The sequence below is a fragment of the Thalia democratica genome, chromosome 7 (genome assembly GCF_965202585.1).
Source record: "Thalia democratica chromosome 7, ktThaDemo2.hap1.1, whole genome shotgun sequence".
NCBI classification, from domain to species: domain Eukaryota; kingdom Metazoa; phylum Chordata; class Thaliacea; order Salpida; family Salpidae; genus Thalia; species Thalia democratica.
In genome coordinates this window covers 1,766,912-1,788,132 of record NC_139171.1, presented here as the reverse complement: position 1 = coordinate 1,788,132, position 21,221 = coordinate 1,766,912, and the positions used below count along the sequence as shown (strand labels likewise).

At 25.5% G+C, this 21,221-nt stretch overlaps 1 protein-coding gene across 1 annotated transcript; it reads right to left on the bottom strand.

The window, feature by feature from the left end:
* Nucleotide 1: 1 nt before the first annotated feature.
* LOC145840200 (NADH dehydrogenase [ubiquinone] 1 alpha subcomplex subunit 7-like) lies at nucleotides 2-3,750 on the bottom strand. The gene is made up of 2 exons (XM_082947370.1): nucleotides 3,623-3,750; nucleotides 2-611 (listed from the first exon to the last, which is right to left on the bottom strand). The coding sequence occupies exon 2, from the start codon at nucleotides 588-590 to the stop codon at nucleotides 246-248; it is 345 nt and encodes a 114-aa protein (XP_082803496.1). The 5' UTR covers nucleotides 591-611; nucleotides 3,623-3,750; the 3' UTR covers nucleotides 2-245.
* Nucleotides 3,751-21,221: the final 17,471 nt, after the last annotated feature.

Genomic DNA, 21,221 nt, shown 5'->3' with positions numbered 1-21,221 from the left:
ACTTTGAAATTTTATCATAAAATATTGATAAAACTTTTAAATAATTGGTTATAAGTAAATCAGTTTTAGAAATCAATTATTAGTTTAACAATTATTAAGACTTTAATTAAACACACCAATTTTTTTTTGATAATATTGCTATAAATTTATTTTAAAAAACATAGTACTCTAATAAAGGTTCACAGAAAAATACTATCTTATACATACAAGACAAAATATGTCTTCAATAAAGTCCTTCAAAGAGTCTATCTCAACTCAGGTTCATCCTTGGAAATCTTCCACACGGGTCTGAACCCGGGTGTGGGCAAGTCCCCTTTCAGCACGTCACCCAGCAACTGCTGCTTGCCCTCCAATAATTTCATATCATTCTCGGCTGTCATGACAACCAGGGGTTTGGTGACGTCCCGCCTAGTGTCCCGGTTGTAGTAGTAGTTGTCCGACAACTTGTGGGCCGGACCCTTGGGGATGTTGGGCATGGGAGGGGACCTTGTGGAGAGGTCCTCCTTGTTGCGGAGGTACACGGCTCCCGTTGTCCTCACACCCAGGTACTCCTGGATCCAACGTATGAACGGGGTTTGACGCAGCGACATTGAATTTATTTATAAATTTTTCTGTGGAATATTTATTGATAAGTGTTTATTTAAGTAATTATAAATGTGTAGTAGATGCTTGGTTAGTTTTTTGGTTTGGTTTAACAGTCTGATACTTTGACATTATTTAAATATCTGTATCTGAATAAAATTTCATGATTTGAAAGTGTTTATTTGAAAAAATATATATGTGTAATAAATAGATGTTCGGTTTTAAAGGTTTTTATATGTTTAATTATCTGAAGAAGGTTTGACAACAACATTTTAACTTTATTTAAATACATGTATCTGAATAAAACTTTATCATAGGTGAGTGTTCATACTTACAAATATATATATGTTGTAAGGAATAAACATTCCTACAGTTTTACAACTTAGTTTCTGTAAGACTTTTTATTAATGCACTACCATGATCTGATCCATTTGAATATATGTGGAAAAAAATATTAACTTGTTAAAATCCTTACAATCAATTTACTTATAAATATATCTTGGTGGAAAAATTATATTTGCTCTATAACTTTTTTTTAATCAAGTTCATGGTACAAGCATAAAGCATTTAAATCTATTGTGAAAAAATGTAAAAGTTAAAAACTTTGGCTCTTTTTAATGACTTTAATCTGTGGGAAAACAATTATTCCCCTAAAAATTTTCGTTTATAATTAAATAATTATAAAACAATTCATGGCTACTTCAACTTGCAAAAGTGACATGATTTTTAAGGCTACCCAATTAACCTGTTAAGTTTTACAAGCTTGTACAGCTAGCAAACAATATAAACAATAGTATAGACTCAATAAAAACATAAATTTTTAACTAACATAATACAAAGTTTGTAAAATTATCCCAAGATTTAGGAAAATTATACAAACTAGCCTGAGATTTTCAAAAAAGTTCAAACTAACTTGAGTGTGTGGTTATGTGAGTAATAAAATATAAAAAATATAAAAAAGTTTTGATTGATTTTACAACTAAATCATTATTGCAACTATAACAGGGTTACCACTCTCTGAGACTAGAACAGAACATGAGTGACTATAAATAGGGGGTTTGTTGATAAAAAATCTTTAGTAACCTCCTTAAAAAGTTTTAAATTGTATTTAAAGCTCACAAAAAATGTTTAGTTGAAATGCCTCAATTTGAAAGCTAGCTAATAAAGATTTTGGATTGAAGAATTGTAGAAAATTTAAGGTCCAAATTTGCCAAAACGGCAACAACTCTTAGTATTTTTTCATGTTATTTTTACTGTAAACATTAAAACTTATAGTTTTGGGTAAAGTGGGTTAGGGATAAGGGTATAGATGTTAAAAAATAAAATTTGTTTTTTTAATTTGCTGACTCAGCGTTTGCAAGTTTGCAACTTTACTTGCAAATATTCAAGCTACCCCTAGTACCAATTGTTGTTGTTATATATATTTTTTCCATTCTTCAAAAAATTTTATAACGGAAAACTTACTCTTTGTATTGATATGTTTAAAATGATATTTTAACTGAAGGAAGTCAATAGTTCAGCAAGATATTGAAGTTAATTTAGTTTTGCATTGGGTGTTTTGCTCTGTGTACACCAAGTCATTAAATGCAGCAAGACCATTTAAATCTATTGCTGAGTCTCACAGAACATTTTTAACCTTTCACAAGTAAGCTGTAATACATTAAAATGAACTATATGTGTTTTGCAAACCAATGCATACTCTTTTCATCATCATAGTCAATGTGAAATACTTGGAAACCTATGAGGTGTAAAAATAATTGATAAAGACTACAAACTTCATAAAATATGTCACAGTTTCACAAATAAGATATTGCTCATCATTTGTTCATCAAAGTGGAAAATATCAAATGAAAAAACTAAAAAGAAAGCTTACAAACCTAATAAACCATTTGACATGAACTTATTTCTAACATCTTCTAATGCTAACATTCACAAACATCAATTACAATTACAGACAAAAAAATCTCACAGCATTAAATCAGTGTAGTCGGAATTAACAGCAAACAAAGTTGGATTCAAAGTCTTTTAAGCCAAGTGATTATGTTTTTAAATTTTAGATTGATAGTACAGATAAGTATGAGTGGCATTTAGCTAATGTAGTAGAAATTTGCAGTAATGACTTTTGTTGTTTTTACATTCAAAAACATTGGTCAAAGAAGGTCAAATTTCGGAACTTCCTGAGGTTATTAAAATAAACAAGTATCAGGTCATTAGTGATTAAGTTAGTACTGTAGAATAAAATAAAGTCATAATTCAAGAACTATTTTAGACACTAAACTTTTTGACAATTTTCCTGATTTTGGACAATTTTTGCCCAACAGAAGACTCCCTGGCTGCTAGCTTTTGAGGTAAGTCAATCCAACCAAATTTTCTTATGACCTTGAAACTAAATAGAAAGAGTACGATTTTTGTTAGGCAATGCATTGAGGAATGCAAATAAAATACAACAACTGGTATTAGGAGTGCATGAAAAACCTGCACGTAAAATTGCAAATGCTAGTCAGCAAAGTTTAAAAAAGTAAATTAATAATTTCTGAAAGTTTTTTCTAAATATATACGCTTATCTCTAACCACCTCATCTATAAGTATAACAAAATACAAATTTTAATATGAAAATTAAAAATAACATGAAATAATATTAAAGTGTTTGCTGACTCAGCAAACTTTGACTAAAAACTTTTTGACAATTCTCCAATCCAAAGTCTTTAGTAGCTAGCTTTCGGAGTAAGGCAACTCAGCTAAAAACTTTTGTGAGCTTTAAATACAGTTTGGAACCTTTATAGGAGGTTGCTAAAGTTATACTCAAAAAAGTCAAAAACACCCACTACTATTAAATACTATAAGTTTATGAGAAAAATCAAATAAACTAATATAAATTAATTTTGAAAACATAACAATTCTATAGTAGTATAACAAAAGGATTTAATATTTAAAAAAATATTAAAAAAAGTTTTTAAAAAATTAAAAAAATTTATTAAAACTTGCACAACTAGAGTTATAAAAACCAACAAAAAAATAGAATAAAAAAATTTAAACTGACCTGAGCTGAGTTTTTCAAAAAGCTTAAAGAATTCAAACAACTTCAAGAGGGCTGAGTAGCCTAAATGTGTGAAAACTTTAAATGAAAATTTTCTGATTAGTGATCAAAGGTTACTAATACTTTTAAGCAGTTAATAACACCTAATGTCAATAAATATTAATAAACTAATAAGTTAAACTTCAAATTAAACAAAAGTATAATTTTTTATACAGTAAAAATGTAAAATTTAACTATAGTTTCAAAAACTAAGGTGTTTTGAGTTAATATAAGAGTTTGAGACTGATGTTTTTTTTACCATATCATCAGAATTCTATTCTCTTTGCAAAAATAACTTGTAATTTCACTTATTTGTGAAGCAACTAAACTTAATTCCTAAAATATTAGTTGTTTATAAAAAACTCAATAATTTGAAATCAAAAATGGTTAATATACAATTTAGCATCTTTCATCTTTAAAACCTCAATATTAAAATGAAAAAAAAAGTATAAGAAAATAATGAAACTAAAATTTAAAGTTTTGCCTTTTTTTTTAATCTGCTGACTATCAGACTTTGAAAGAAAGAACAAATAGTGAAAGTTAACAACTGTGAAAAAACTATGTCAATGGAATGTTATGGAGAAAGACTTTGAGGGTTATTTTAAGCAACACACTACTATCATTTTAAACATTTTTATGCATGTTATAGGCATTTTTGGACTTAAAACATTAAGACTTGTATTTGTTTCAACCACTGAGTTCTTAAAGAGTTATTATTGCCACAAAAAAGTCCTTCTCCAAACCAATCCGATAGCCATAGTTGTGAGCATTCACATTTTTTCTTTCTTTAGGTATCCTAGTTAGGTAACACATTAAGTTCACTTAGAATTAAAATACAATATATACAAGAATTATAAAAAAATACAACTCAAAAACATAACGTTAAGTTAAAAGTTACATAAAGATTTGTTTATTTCTAATAAAATTAATCAATTGTTAGCATTCAATAGGACTCCAACATTAGGCCACACAATAAGTTCACTGAAAGTTAAAACACAGTAAAAACAAGAGTTTTAAAAATTACAAATAAAAAACCTAATGTTAAATTTTAAGTTACATGATCAATAAAAAGCTTTGTTTTTTTCTATTTAACTTAATTAATTGTTATTACTCAATAACTTATGAATTGTTTTAAGGACAGTGTATTCACAAATTTTAGCCGACTAGTGTCGAGAATTGTTAAAAGTTTGTTTTTAAGCTAAAATAATTTATTAGCAGGGATGTAAAAATCAGCGTTAATCAAATCAAATCAAGAAATGTAAAAAAATTAAATCTAAACTTACTCAGATAATTAAAAATAAAGAATGCTTGGCATAAAAAGTTTTCTGTGCTCGGTAAAAAAAAAATGAAGTATGTTTTTAAGTATGGAAAGTTAGATTAGATAAAATACATGTTTTTTTTTTTTTTGATTACAAGTATGCTACAGGTATATACCTTCAAGTACTGAACTTAATTTCGTAAAACATAAATCCGTTTTAGATTAGATATAGTCTATGTTTTTCAAAGTGAAAATTAATGTTTAAACTTATATTTTTAATTTACTTCTTAAAAAACGTGTTGATTTATATAAAATATTGCACAACAGTTTCTTTACAGTATTATTACATTATAAAGTTAATTATATAGTAAAATTAATAATTTTTTTAATTAAATTTGCATTTTATACACAGCGTCTTTCGGCTAATAAGTGCGTACCATACTGGTAATTCGTACTTAAAAAGTGCGTAGTTACTTGGCAGGTTGATGTAGTATAATAAATTTATGCAATCTTAAAAAGTTTTAAATATACTTTTACTCATATAGTTTAGTAATGTAGTAAACTAAAAAGTTTTTTTAAATGTATTTGAAAGTTACCAGCTGGATTTTATAGTTTAGTATGTTAAACATACTATGTTTACTAAGACAGCATTTGTATTTTTTAAGACGTTCAAAAAATTCTGTAGTAAAACAAAAACAACCTTGCAGTAATAAACTATTTAACGCTTAATTTTAATTGTATATTGTTGAATAACACCTTTGATTTTAGTTAACCTATTTCTGCAATATCTTTATTATAAAACTTTTATTCAGTACATAAAAATGAAAAGCCGTGAAACATAAAAAAAAGACTTAAGATTTCTTCATGTGTGTATGAATGCTGTCTATGAATGAGCTATAATTTTTAAGTTTTGATAACAAATGTTTCAAGCAAATATAATTTTAAAACATTAAAATAACTTTTTGTTTTGTTTTAATAGTTAAGATAAAAATTTTAAACAATTTATTTAGAAATTATTAAAAGAAGTAAAATTTACTTTGTTTTTAAGTTTGCAATTTGTCTACTTTATAGAAATATATAATAACTTGTATAAGCAACAAACTGTTATAGTTTTTATGCATATAAAACTAATTACATGCTCGAAATATTTTTTAGTATTTAGTGATTGGTTAATCTTATTAGTTGTTTATGTTTGTTAAACTTTGTTGTATATACTCTTATTCCGTTGTTAAAAAACTTAGTTCTAAATTTTTTAAATTAATAAAATGCTTTCAAACTTGAATTCGATTTTTTTTATGAATCTAATGCGTGTTTACTTTTAGTTTAGTTGTTAATTGTGATTTATAAATTAGAGTTCTAAATATTTATAATTAAAGATATATTTTTAATTAAAGAAAAATTTTCAATTTTCGAGGGTTTAAAAATATTTGTGCAAAATAATACTCAGTTCAAAAAAATAATTGTTAAAAAAATGCACTTCAAGTAAAAATAAAATAGAAAGAAATGATTCAAAAATGACGCTCGGTGCTAAACTGATGCCGTGCAAAAGTGACCCATCGTGCTAAAGCGACCCCTCAGGCTAAAGTGAAGCCGTACAAAAAAAAAAACCAACTGTGCGAAAGTGACGCAGCGTACTATTCTGACCCGATCCTTTGTATAAAAAACTGACAGGTTTACCACGCAATATTATGTAAATCTAGGCTGAGTACTCTTGACCAATTAAGCCTATTATTTAGCTTTCTCTTAAGTACGCACTTCTTATTTTGTACGCATTTCTGAACCAAAATAAAACTTTCTGTCAAATTTCTTTTTATTTAGGTTAATAATTCTTAGCTACAACTTTTCTATCAAGTAGATGATGTGTTCAGCAAAATACAACTGTAATAAGTACTTATTGGGATACAAAAATAAATGATATAAACTTAGTTATAATTTGTTTTCATTGAACTAAGATAACTTGTTTTCTCGCTATTAGATACCTGTTTGTAAATAATTTCCAAGTGTCACAATTGTGAAGTAATTTTTTAGGCAAGAAATTTTTATTAAAATACTCAATTATATGTAATTTTAGTCTGATTTCATAAAGAACTTTTTATTAATTCTTACCGTTTAAAGGCTTTAGAAATTAAGGAAGTTTGTAGATTTGAACTGAATAATCCGACATTTTGACCCAAAAAAAGTGATTTTGCATAAATATTTCCAAAAAAAAAAACTGATTTAGCCTGACCTGTGGGAGTTCTAAACTAATTACATTTTAACATTATTGATTAAATTTAGAAATTCACATTAACAACGATAAACATACATCATAGTTCTTTCAAAAATTATAAAAATGCTACGAAGACTTAGTTGTCAAACTTAACTAGCCAAATTTTTATCAATATAACAAATTTATTTATACCTTTGAGCTAGTTTTATTTATAAATGGTTAACTGTTCTACTTGGTTAAACATTTATTCATAAACGAAACAGTTTCTATTTGTTTTAATATTCTTAAATAACAATCAGCATACACATATAATGTTTCAAATGTCATAATTTATATTTAGCACTGTTAGTGAGCGAATTTTTTATTTAACCTCATATTTTTTACAAAGTAAGGAAAACCCCCTTTAGAAGTTTTGATGCTCATTTAAAAAGAAAAACCGAAACTAAATACGCTAGTTTCTGGAAATGGAAAGATAGCCCTACTAACAATATATTAAGTAAATTATTGTTTTTAAATTTTGTTTAACTAGCATTTTTATAGCTTTGTACAACTGTACCATAACTAGTTTAATTTTATACCTATCTTCAAAACTGTTTTGCAATTCGTTCTAACTTTTAACAAAAAATCACGTTGATTCGAGAAGTTTTATAAATTTAAAGAAAATTAAAAAATTATTTTTATTATGTCGCAAGTGGTATTAAAGTACAACAAAATTCCTTTCGACAATATGTTAAAAAGATTCTTGAAATTACTTTAGAGATTAATAAAAGGTTTTAAGCATTTGCTTTTAAAATACTGACTAATTTTGCCTTTAATTACTAATTCTATATTTAAAACAATTTCACACCTAAACAAGACTTAATGAGAGAAAATATATACTCAATTTTTTTAATTAAGAATTTTTCAAGTATTTGAAATGGCATAAACTGAGATTCTAAAATTTTCAAGCAAAAAATTTTCCAATGTTTTTTCTGATGCGCACAAACCTTGGCTTAGTTAATACTTAAGAAACGCTATTAAAATGTTCAACTTTACTACTTGATCTTTATAGAAATATTGTTAACATAATAGCATGTAAAAACTAAAAAAACAAAAAAGGCATAAAAAGTATTAATAGTTATAACTTCTAATAAAAAAAACATTTCAACTTTAACTACTTACTGGTTTATTGAAAGAACTTCAAAGACGCTAACGAAATTAAAGAACTGAAAACGAAGTTTAATTGAATATATATTTGATACTATAGTGATAATAAACAGTCAATAAAACTGAAAATGTTTAATGACTGAAACAATTAACCTAATAAATTCAAAAGTAAAACTGAGTTATATTTCTATTGTGAACTAACTTTTTATTAAAAAGCATACATCAATTAAAAACTGAGCATATTCTTGAAATACAAGCAAAATTTTAATGAAAACTTAAATAAGAAAGTTCTATATAGCTGATTTAAGATTTAGTACAATGTAAGTATAAATACAAAATAACACATTTGATCAAAAAATACTGACCTATCCTCAAACTTTAATAAAGACTATCAAATAACATAGTTACTGCCGAAATTGTTGTTTCAAAAAGTTATTCTTAGAATTCAATTGTTTCGAGAAATCTGTTACGCGATTAGATTGTTGACTGCACAAGCTAACAAGTCAAAGGCTGGAAAATATTTTCCATCAGTCCAAGTATCTGTGTCGAGGTTGTAGATTTCTACAGAATTCGTTAAACTACAGTAGATCGTTCCACCAATAATATACACGAAGTTTCGAACTCTGCAACAAGCGAATCTACATCGAGCAACTTTCATTGGAGCCATCATTACAAATTTGTTTGTTTTGGGTGAGTACATTTTAACACTGTTTAAGGAATAACATCCATCATTTGATTTTTCACTTTTACCAAATCCACCAAAAACGAAGATTTTATTGTCATAAACGATTGTGATTGGTTCTTGTAGCATTTTAACAGGTAACAGAGACGTATTTTTTGAAACAGGATCATATATTTGTACCGTGTTGAGTACTTTGTTATTAGTTGTTTCCCATCCACCAATAATCCACACTTTACCGAGAAATTCGACAAATTTGGAACTACTTCTGTTTTTCTCAATATTCAACTTACAAAAGTTTTTGTTTGTTGTATCAAATAATTTGATATCTGCACCACTATACTGACTTTCACGAACAATTAAAATGTCGTTTCCGACTTGGCATGATTTGCACTGGGTATAATATTCATTGTTGAGTATACATCATTGATTACTAACATATGATTTAGTACTGTAATAAGAAATTGGTAAGAACAACATTGTTGTAATAAAATACAAAACTATTTTTACTGTTTTTGAAAAATTAACAAATTCACAGTTCTCAAAGAAAAAAAAAGCCGTTTTTCTCTTGAAAATGTTTTAAATAAAACGAAAGTGCTTGTGAGACTAAAGTTTGCATTTGTTAATTTTTCAAAGACAGTAGAATTATTATTGTATTTTATAACAATAATTTTGTTCTTACTGAAAATTTAATTGTTTATTATCTGACTTAAAAATGACGTTCGCATTGTCTTGGATACAAAAAGCGAAGTAAAATTTATGTAATAAAAAGTTATAACTTTGAAAATATATCTTTAGATTACTTGTTACAATTAAATTACTGTAGAAAATGTTTTGAAAAATGTGCAGTTTTAGTTTATGGTTTTTACTATAACAGTTTTCAAAAAAATACAGTTTTAGATTTAAAAAACAATGTTATTTCTTTTTTTATTTACCAAAAAAAAATTGCTGTACAATTTATATTTTCATGTGTTATGAACAGTTAAAAAAATATTTTTTAGAAATTAGGTGTAACTAGTTTTAAATGCAATAAAGTAGATAGAGACTTAGTGACTTGTTGATTTTTTAAAACTAAACAATGAAAAAGTTTAAGAAATACATTTGTATTAGAAAATTTTAAAATATAATTTTGTTATTAAAATTTAACTAAAACTTTACTTTTATATAAAACTGACTTGCTGTTAATACAGGTTTAATATCAATTTTAATTTTCACAGATAAAAAATTTAGCCATTTTTATGGCCTTAAACTAAGTGATATACTTTGAAACTGAATTAACTAACTAACATAATTGTGATGAAATATTTTAATTAATTATAATTACATTTGTTTCAAAATATGATCATCAAAAACACTCAAAAGTTGGTGAAAATGACTTTGAACTTTAATTATGTTACGATAATATTTATAATCAAGTAAACTTTATTTTCAATAAAATGTATGTTTAAACATTTTTTTATAAGGATGGTCCTATTCTGCATGATTGAGCATTCGTTTTAAAATTGCATTAGAAAAACGTTATAATCGTATTATTAACTGCATAAAAGTTTGTTTAAATGTATAGCTTATTAATCCACAATAACAAATACGCCCAAAATATTTTGTCTTAGGACCTGGTGCACGAAGAACCTTACGGTAATCGAGTTGCGCAACACGGATACCTTTTTATTTTTAGTCAAGGACGCTGATTGAACTACAAATTTTACGCTTGATCGACTGTGTGCAGGTTTTCAGCTAATTTGAAAAATATGGTCAGAGTCTTTTACAGGTCCACGTTTTTTTAATTGAAACTAACTTATAAAATTCTAGCTGTTGTAGCACAATTAACCTTGGTTATCAGAAAACCTTTTTTTTTATGTATTACGATAAAATAAAAATTCAAAAAAATTAAACACCTAATACATGGACATTATTTTTATGGAGTGACACTTTAGCACAGTGTGACAATTTAGCACGGTGTTACACTTTAGCACAGAATGTCACTTTAACACGGAGTGACACACCGTGCTAAATTGTCACACTGTACTTAAGTGTCACTCCATGCTTTTCTGACCTTTTCCCATATCTATAGTTTAAATATATAGCTTAAAAGTATAAACTAAAGTAAAGAATTCTTAAAAATCACCTTTAGCAACGTTATAATATAATTTTACTTCAAGACTTCTAATAACAAAAATAAATTGATATATTTAATATTTTAGCATTTAAGTCTCAACAAATAACTTTTTTGTAAAATTTTATCAGAAAGTAAAAAAAAATCTTAATTTATTTTATATAGAAAATTCATTTCTCTTTTACAAAAACTGTTATATTGTGATGATGTTATTTGAATTGATTATATACAACAATAAACGCATCTAATTGAACAAAATTTGTTTTTTTTACTAACTGCATTTAAAAAAAAAGGTAATTTTCTAAAGTCTGTTTTACAGTATAAAGTAACTTTCACAAAGAACATTCTTAAAAATACTCAAAAATAAATTAGTAAAACACATTAGTTTACAAAGTAAGCTTGTTTATAATCTTATTACATGTGCTTTTGTTTAGTGTATTTAGTATTAATACTGTTTTATATGTTTTTAGATAAGTTTGTGTAACTTAAACACTTTAGGTCAACCATAATCATATATCTTTTCATTTTTGGAAATAACTTTGCAGCAAACGAATAACTATAAAATTAAGACAAGTTATTAATAACAAATTGAGTTTATTGTAAATTTATAGTAGAATACATAACGAAAACAATTATATTATAAATTAAAAGTTGGCAAGGCACCACCTGCAAAAACAACTGCGTTGAATTATAAATACTTTTAAACTATTTTAAAATGTACATTTTTTTCTAGCCAAAATGTATATCAATTTAGTTTTTTTTCTAATATATATACCATATTATAATAAGTAAGATTTGTCTAAGCGAGTTGAAGAAAATAAAATTAAAACTTATTCGGCAAGTCTGTAATTGTCCATAGCTTCAAACTACAGCTTTATAATAGCTTTTAATAGAATTTGTTGTCATTTTATGTATAATTTTGTTTGTATTGACAGTTTAAAAAAAAAATTTCGTATTTTTATTAAGTTTGATTCTTTTAACCTTCAAAAGAGAAAAAAAAACAGGAGCTTTTATAAGAAATATTTTCTAATGAGCTCCAATAGTTTGTAAAGTTTTTGTTAACAGATAGTTTCATTAAAAGTTTTCGTTTTTACGACTTGTTTAAAAAGTTGATTATTTTTGTACAGTTTTTATTATATTTATATTTTTTTTTATCAAAATTACGGATGCTTAATCCTTTTAAGTAAATTTGTTTCGTTACTTATAAAATGCTACCGTACCGACCTATGTTTAAAAAAAACTATAAAATTAAATACAAAATTAAATTTTATGAATACATAAAATAAAAATAGGTAATCAAGTTTTGATTTAAAACATCTGGTAACTTTCAGAAAAAGCAGAAATGTAACAAGTTGGTGTGAATTATATGTTAGTTAGAAATGTTTTTTACTTCATTAAGTAAATGAAATTTTGTTTATTATGGTACACTGTTGTTTAAAATTTCTACTTCAAACTGTTTATAGTTTAACTTTTTTTGAAGTAAGACAATTTTGTAAGAGTTTATTTTAGAAAAGATACGCTATAGTACTTTAGCAAGTACAATTTAAAGCATGTAAGATATTAAAATTGAAATACTTCAGTATCTTTGTTGCTTTCTATCGTATTAGTGAACCTTTTTATTTACTTACTGTTTAATTAGTTTTAATTTTAAAACACTTTCTGCTATTATTCAATATAAACCATATTAGTTTAAACTCATAATACGATAATGTAAAAACATAAAAATACAAAACACAGTAAATAAACTTTGCTAATTTTAGTGTGTTCAGCTCTATAGCACTGCCTAGCGGTCATAAAAATCATACAGAAAGTTTCGATACGACATTAAAGGCGTATTTTCATAAACCTATTAAGTTTTATAAGGTTTTTAATTGAAAAATAGTTAGATTTCATGTTTTTTAAAAAGCTTTAGTTAATTTTTATTATTATGATTTTGTTTGTTTAGCTAATTCATTTTTTTAAAGCTTTGTGGCCTGCGAGCAAAGTTAACAACAAATTGTGTTATTTATACTATCAATGTGCTTGTTTTTATAATGTTTTTTTATAAAAGGTTATCGTTTTAACTTACTTTGAAACACGAATTAACTCAATATAAATCATTTAGTCTACTAAAAATCAAGTTTTAGAAACTATCAAAGTTATAAAAAAACGCTTTGGTTATGACAATGTAAAGATGTCGTTTAGGAGGTACACTATCAAAACCCACCAGCGTTCAAAATCCACCCGATTTTTAAATATTTTTTCTTTATTTACTAACTTATTTTAAATTTTTTTTTTGCTTTTTTTATTTATTTTTGATTTATTTTTCACTATCACTGTTGCCCCTAGCCCTAACATTCGATCGGTAAGCGGTTGTCGATTTTGATCTCGGGTGGACTTTGAACGTGTGTCCCATTTAAGAACTTTTTCTACTTTGTTGGTTTTTTGACCTTTTCAGCATAAAACGATAAAAAATTGATTTGTGTATATACTAAATAGTTTGTTTCATGTTTGTGATTGTAAGCATGTTAAAAAATAAATTTTAAGCATGCATAGGTGGTAATTCTAAACCAAAAGTATTAAAAGTCGTTCATTTGAAGTATCATAATTGTCTGTAGTTAAAAAAATCTAGTAATTTCAATAAACTTTTAAAACTTTCAAGGATGCTTGTATGTAAAAACAAAATTTTCTGTAAAAAGTTGGCTGTGACTATGTATTTAGTTTTTTAAATAGTAAAATCAGAAAGAAAATACTTTATACAAAACAGATTTTGAAATTATATAGTCCTAAAGAAAGTATTTAAAACAAATTGCAGGCAAACTATTGTGATAATATCTAGGCTCTTATTAAATTTGTCTTTAAACTATATTTAAATATGATTGCTTCAAACAACTTTCTTTTTTTTTTTGCAATCAACCACAATAAATGGTAAAAATTTAAACCAAACGAATAATCTTTTTTAGGTATTAACCAGTATTATAATGTAATAATAAATTTAGTTCAGCGTTTTTTGCAAAACATATATCAGAAATTTTAAGAGAAAAAAACTTAGGTAAATACTATTCTTTTGAGTTTTATTTTGTGATTATGCAGAAATGTCATGATCGGAAAAGCTAATCATTGATTTTATATTGAAAAGGTACAAACTGTAAATTTTATGTAGAGAAAAAAGAAGTAAAGTAATCATGACTGTTAGGTCAGTTTGTTTAAAAGGCAAAACAATAAAATAATATTCAAAGATTGTTTTTAAAAGTTATAGTTAACATGTAACAAACCAGTTCATCTAGTTGTTTAATATATCAAATATTGTTCACCAAAAGTTTTGTTTGTAAAAAAAAAACAAACGAAGTTAGCTGCATTGCGAGTAAAAATTTAAAAACAGTTAACCAAATTATTTTAGTGATACAAGCAACAGAAACTTCTCTCGTATTAACAATTCTCTCGTTTTGCTGCATGCCGTGCGATCAGTCAAACGTGAAGACCGGAAACTGACGTAGATGACCGTATATGGAGATGTTGTCATGGTAACCAGTGGTAACCAGGCACGTCTCTCTCATGTGAAAATGTTCTGAAAGTTCATGTTGATGGTTTAACTCACTACTATATATGTATGTATATATACATATATAAATATATGTTAATGATCATCAACTTATTTTGTATTGCATTTAGATACTTTGCTTTTTGATATGACTGTATTTTTAGTGTAAATAACTAATTGACATCTAATATGATCTAAAAAATGACAAATATGATTTTATTATTATTGTGACAAGTGTTTGTAAGTTAAATAGCTTTTTAAATTCATTTTAGTAGTAAAATGAAGATGAATGCAACACCTATGAAGTTTCAAATATAACTAAATTTGGTTAGAAAATAAACAATACTCTATGGTTTTGTGTTAACAAAAAATGTACTCAAAGCAATATTGTTTGAGAAAAAACAAAGAAATATTCAATGTTACCTGTTAAACTGTTGCGGAGGCGCCAAATCAATTTACCATGGCAACAAATACAAATTACCATACAATTGAACATGGGAAAGTTATGTGGTGAACAACAAATCACCGTTTTCTCATAATAGCTCGCACTTAATTACCTGCAAAAACAGTTTGCTTGTGATAATGTGTTGCCAACATTAAGTTTTTATATTATTATTTTTGGTGAACTTGAAGTTTTTATATTGTATTATTCTTATTATTAATTGCTTTGAACTTTTCTTTTATAAAAACAGACTTATTTAGGAATATAATGTTGTTTTTTGAAATTAATAACTTGCACTTGATTACTTACAAATATGGTTTGCTTGTAATAAATTGTTGCCAACATTAAGTTTTTATATTTTTCGTGAAGTTGAAGTTTTTATATAAAACTATTTTTATTAAATTACTTTGAACTTGTATTTCCTAAAAATTTTTCGTGTAAAACTTTATTTAAAAGTATATTGTTTATTTTTTGAAATTAATAACTTGTACTATTTTTTTTAGAAACAAGAAACTGGTAGACTTTTTTCTTGAAAAATTGCTTTTTAAAGTTTTTTTTTGATTATAAAGTAACTTACAAAAGTCTAATCTTTTTAACCTATCAAAAGTTGAAAAAAATAAAAAAAATACGTATGTTTATAGCAGAAGTATTTCAGATCCTACTTGTACCTAGTTTATAAATTCTCGTTGATTTAAATAGGAATTACAATCCGTAGAATATATTATTTTGATCTTTCTTTTAAACAAAAAATAATTATTGTTCCTTGTTTTAAAACCGTTCGAGGTTTAGTTTTAAATACAAAAGTGTATAAAAATTTTAGCATGAAATATACGTTTCGAAAATTACATAATTTAAACTGAAAAAAAAAACAAATTGAAACTTTTTAAGTTACAAACTGGTTTTAACATATCAAATCTAATTTTTATAGAAAAGTAATTAAAAATATACAGCGAAAAGAATTTTTACTTAAAGTTGTAGTAAAGTTGTGTGTTGTAATACTTCGCTGTAGGGTAGTTTCATTTAGATTTTATTACTGAAATCCTTTTTAAAGCTCACATTCAAATATGTATTATTAAAAGCCACCTAACAAAATATATTAAGAAATAGATATAAATTTTATGCCTAAATTTGCTCAACGTATGCTACAACACTTATTAGTATGACTTGAAAAAGAACGATAAGTATGAATGGTGACAAAATCCTTGTACACAGTAATATATTGATTTAAATTTTCAAATCTATATATATTATTCTACTAAAACTGTAGCTTACTAAGGAGTACATGAAACTTTATATGTCATGTATGAATCGGCTGTATTAATTGTAGTTTTTATATAGCTAGATAAGTATTTAGCTCCAATTTAATTTGTCGAGTGTTATCGACCAGAACTTTTTATAAAACTTTTAATATTATTCTACTAATAACTACACACAAATTCGTTGTTTTTTTTTATTTTGCTGAGTAATTTATATTGTTCCGTTAAAGTGAAACTTTGCTTTTCCTTGAGATTAAAAAACAAAGAACTTGAAGCTTTTTGATGTTATAACTTTTATAATAAGAAAAAAATACATTTACTTTGAAGTAATAGTTTTCTTATGTGCGTTTTGTACAATGATTTTGCTTTGAACTTTAGCCTTAAAGCCTTAGAAATATGTTAATGATTTTTTTTCATTATTTTGAGATGTTATTATTTAAATAAAAACATAAGATTTATTCATACATTTATGTAAAGCTCTTTATTAGAACTAATTATACTTCTTAAACAAACGCAATATTAAAACATTTGATTGTAAATAATCAAAACATATTATAAAAATATATTCAATTAATAAAACCTTTGCAAATGATTTCAAATATTTAATAGTGAGAAAAAAATGGTGAAAACACAACTTATGTATATCCATTAGTTTGTTAAAGTTCTTATAATATCATTAAAAACAGTTAAAAAAACTTATACGTTGTTTTTATTTAACTATAAATCTGTAGTTTTAACCATAAATTTTAATGTTAAAAATTGCAAATTTTAATTTTTAGAACGAATTTTTGTAATACACTTTAAAAAGGCGCAATCAGTTAAGGAGTTGCGTCATAACTTCAAGGAAGTCATCTGTTAAAATCAAAGGAAAAATTTTAAAGCAAAAATTAAAAAACGTGACAAAAGTTAAACTTTGTAACGTTTGCGCAAATCACTGGCTTGAATGCAGGAAAATTAGAGAAACTGGTGAACAACAGTTTAAGTTATAGCTGATTTGGGTGTTTGATTTAAATATGAAACTAGTTAATTTGTAATAAATTGCATAGTTATTTAAATCTTAGTGAAATTTAGTAAGAAATAGTATAAAAGTGTTCAAAATATGGTAAATAAACAAGTAGAGTTCAAAAAAAGTTTGTCTAGTTAAATAAAAATGAAACAACCTTCTGAAAAAAATGAAGTACAAAGAGAACTTTATTATAGAAAATATAAACATTAATTAACGAAAATTTTTGTTTCAAGTTTATCCAAAACAGGAAAAATAATAATAGCGTTCAGTTTGTTTAGCTTAAAAGTTTAGGAAATAAGCGCAAAAAAAAAAGTTCGATGATGGAAATAAAAAAAGTAGCAGAATAAACATGTTTGAAATGTTGGAAAAAAACACACTCATTAAAATTTCATAAAAATCTCCAAACCTCTGCAATTATTTACATCAAATATACATAACAACACAACTTTTTTTTAATACAAAACAAAAATTAATTTTCATTTAAAAATAAATCTCGATTAACTTAAAATTATTTTATTTTAATTGTAAAATGATTAATTTTGTTCAACTCGAATTAACGCGCACTAATTTCGTTCCTCTCACTAAACTTCTTTTTATGAAGTCATAATTCCTTTTCCACCCTTCAGCTTTTATGTTATCGAATCAGCTGAGCGGAAGTCAGCTTTGATTGAACGTCGTAATTATGACGTCATAATGTAATTATTTCAACGTCTGTTTGCTCAATTTCCTACTTGGAAGTAAAACTTGAATGCTTGGATAACAGAAAAAATGAAATAATCTTTAATAGATTTAAAAATTAAAGTATACTGTTTTTAATAAAAGTTGATGAAAATATGTGTTTTAAGTTTTGTTTTAAAATGCAATACATTAATGGTCCTTAGTACTAGTTTTCTTAAATATAGAGTCTGACAACAAAAATGCATAAAAGCTTAGAGTTTTAAAGAAAACATAAAATTTATTTCTTCTACCAACTTTACATATCAGATTTTTAAAATAAAACATAAATATTTTCCTTTTACAAATAAAACAGATAAATAATTTAAGTTTCAAATGAGAAATAATTTGCTTACAACAAAAGGCGTACCTAAAAATACGTAAAATATAAGTTCTATTTTAAAAGCTTGGAAATTTAAAGAATTTATTTGTATTTAAAACTACAATGCTTATTGTATTGAGAATATCAAGGTAAATTCCATTATCCAATATAGAGCTTACGAAACTAATAATTTCTCTTTAACGGTCGAGCCGATATATTTTCATAAAAAGGTAAATCGTTTTATTTGCAAACAATACGCTTTGAATTACGATTAAAATATATTTTCTCAATGATTAAGGATTGTTTTTTCATTAAGAAAAAAAAAACCTAGCTGTTTTTTTGTTATCCTGAATCATAATTTGCATTAAAGACAAAAATAGTTTATACTCAAATTATACTGGTAATAAAAAACTCTGAATAATTTGTTGCAGCTACTAAAAAGTCAAAAGTTCTTTTGTGAGACGTCTATTTTTTATTGCAAAAATTAAAAAATTTCAGTTTAGTATATTTGTAAATAAAGTCAACTAAACAGAAATAAGTAACTTATTAGTTTTTTAGATGAAAAATTTATCAACGTTTTACTCTAAATAATTATTATAGTTTACTTTTATTATTGCGTTTATAACAGTAACAATATTATAACATTTAAAATTCTCAAATTGTCTATAGGTATGTCAATTGTTTTTAGTGATTTTTTGTCTTTATCTTAATACTGTATATAGAAACAATTTACTCCAAACAACATGAGTATAAAACAAAACCTTTGAAGATTTTTTCGAAACATAATTGTTTTTATACTTAGTAAGTTTATAATAGTTAAATATTTAAATGAAATCTATTATAGAAAGCATATATCGCTTTGAATTTGTTTTGTTCGCGCAGTGAAACATATGTTTAAGACTCTTTATCAGTATTAAAAGTTTTTTATTATAACTATGATAAAAAAAATTTCTACAGTTATTAGAAAAGCGTACTAAACTTAACTATGCGAAAGTTATAGCATAAATAGTGTTTAATATACAGGTTCAAGCTGTTTAAAAATCTCAGTTAAAACTTCAATACATTTTATGAATTAAGAAAATTAATTTTTTTCAAAGTAAGTGTTTATTTTGAAAAAAAGTTCAATTTTACTTACAGAATGTTTAAGTGCTTGTAAAAAATTCCGATCAAATAAATTAAAATTCCAACTTTCAAGTGTTCGATCGAATCACTTAAACGAAAAACAAAAAAGACACTCAAGACTCAAGATTCAGATAAAATTTACAAGTGTTTAAAGTTTTTATAAAAAAGTTAGCTATCAAGTGCTTATAACAAGTTGTTTAATTTAAAAACGATTAAAGAAGACTTTTAATTATGCATATTAAAACATACTCTTTTTAAAGTTTGTTTTGTAAAATTTTTTTATAGGCTAACTGATTATGAAACAACTAGTTTGAAGAAGATCAAAGTATTGACGTTGATTTAAAAAAAAATTCATTAAAATAAGAAATAATTTACGCCTACGTAAAAAGTTTGTAAAATGTTTCATGTAAAATTCAGTCTTAAGTGAAATAGAGAATTTCAAAAGTAAAAAATTTAACGATAAAACTCGTAAAGAATACAGCGTGCATAAGTATTTAATCACTTGTAGGTTAAAAGGGTTACGTCAGTTTTTGAAATATGTAAAATATTTTTGATAAATCACCTAACTACATGATATAAAATTCATAACACTCAAGAGTATTTTTTCATAAAAAAATCATTTAGCTTACACGGAAAAAGTTTTAAGTTGAAATATGTAAGCTATTTATGTGTATGTTTTCAAGTATTTGAAAACTTAAGTGGTACAAGAATTCAGCATGCTACCTTATCTATTATACCTTATATTTGCTACCTTATAAGGTGTGCTACCTTATCTATTATACCTTATATTTTCTACCTTATAAGGTGTGCTACCTTATCTATTATACCTTATATTTGCTACCTTATAAGGTATGCTACCTTAAATATTATGCCTTATATTTGCTACCTTATAAGGTGTGCTACCTTATCTATTATACCTTATATTTGCTACCTTATAAGGTATGCTACCTTATCTATTATACCTTATATTTGCTACCTTATAAGGTGTGCTACCTTATCTATTATACCTTATATTTGCTACCTTATAAGGTATGCTACCTTATCTATTATACCTTATATTTGCTACCTTATAAGGTATGCTACCTTATCTATTATACCTTATATTTGCTACCTTATAAGGTATGCTACCTTATCTATTATACCTTATATTTGCTACCTTATAAGGTATGCTACCTTATCTATTATACCTTATATTTGCTACCTTATAAGGTATGCTACCTTATCTATTATACCTTATATTTGCTACCTTATAAGGTATGCTACCTTATCTATTATACCTTATATTTGCTACCTTATAAGGTATGTTACCTTAAATATTATGCCTTATATTTGCTACCTTATAAGGCGCGAGTGCACATGCTACTTAATTCAATAATTCTGCATGCACGTAAAATATTTTGTCTGCTTTGTAAGGCATTTTGAACATGAACACTGGGTTTTTAGATCGAGCCACATCAACTACAATTGTGTAAGATATATAGTAAGTATGTATATACTGTTATAATAAACAAACTAAAGCTAAACAATACGTACTTGAGAGTTTTTCTCCCGAAATTTATGGTTTCGAAAAAACAAAGCTTATTGAAATCATACAGTTTAAAAAAATAAAAAACTTCAAATGTATTATACAGGTATAACCCTTAAGTATCAAAAACTACATGCATGTTTAAATATCAGTAAACCTCTACTGTGAGAGACTTTTCGAAAAAAGTGATTGATGTGGGTATTTATGTTTAAAATTCTACGAACAGAATATAAAAACGTAAGTTTGCCTTC

What these genes read in the sequence shown, in the direction of transcription:
- LOC145840200 (XM_082947370.1), bottom strand. Translation starts at nt 590, where the DNA reads ATGTCGCTGCGTCAAACCCCGTTCATACGTTGGATCCAGGAGTACCTG.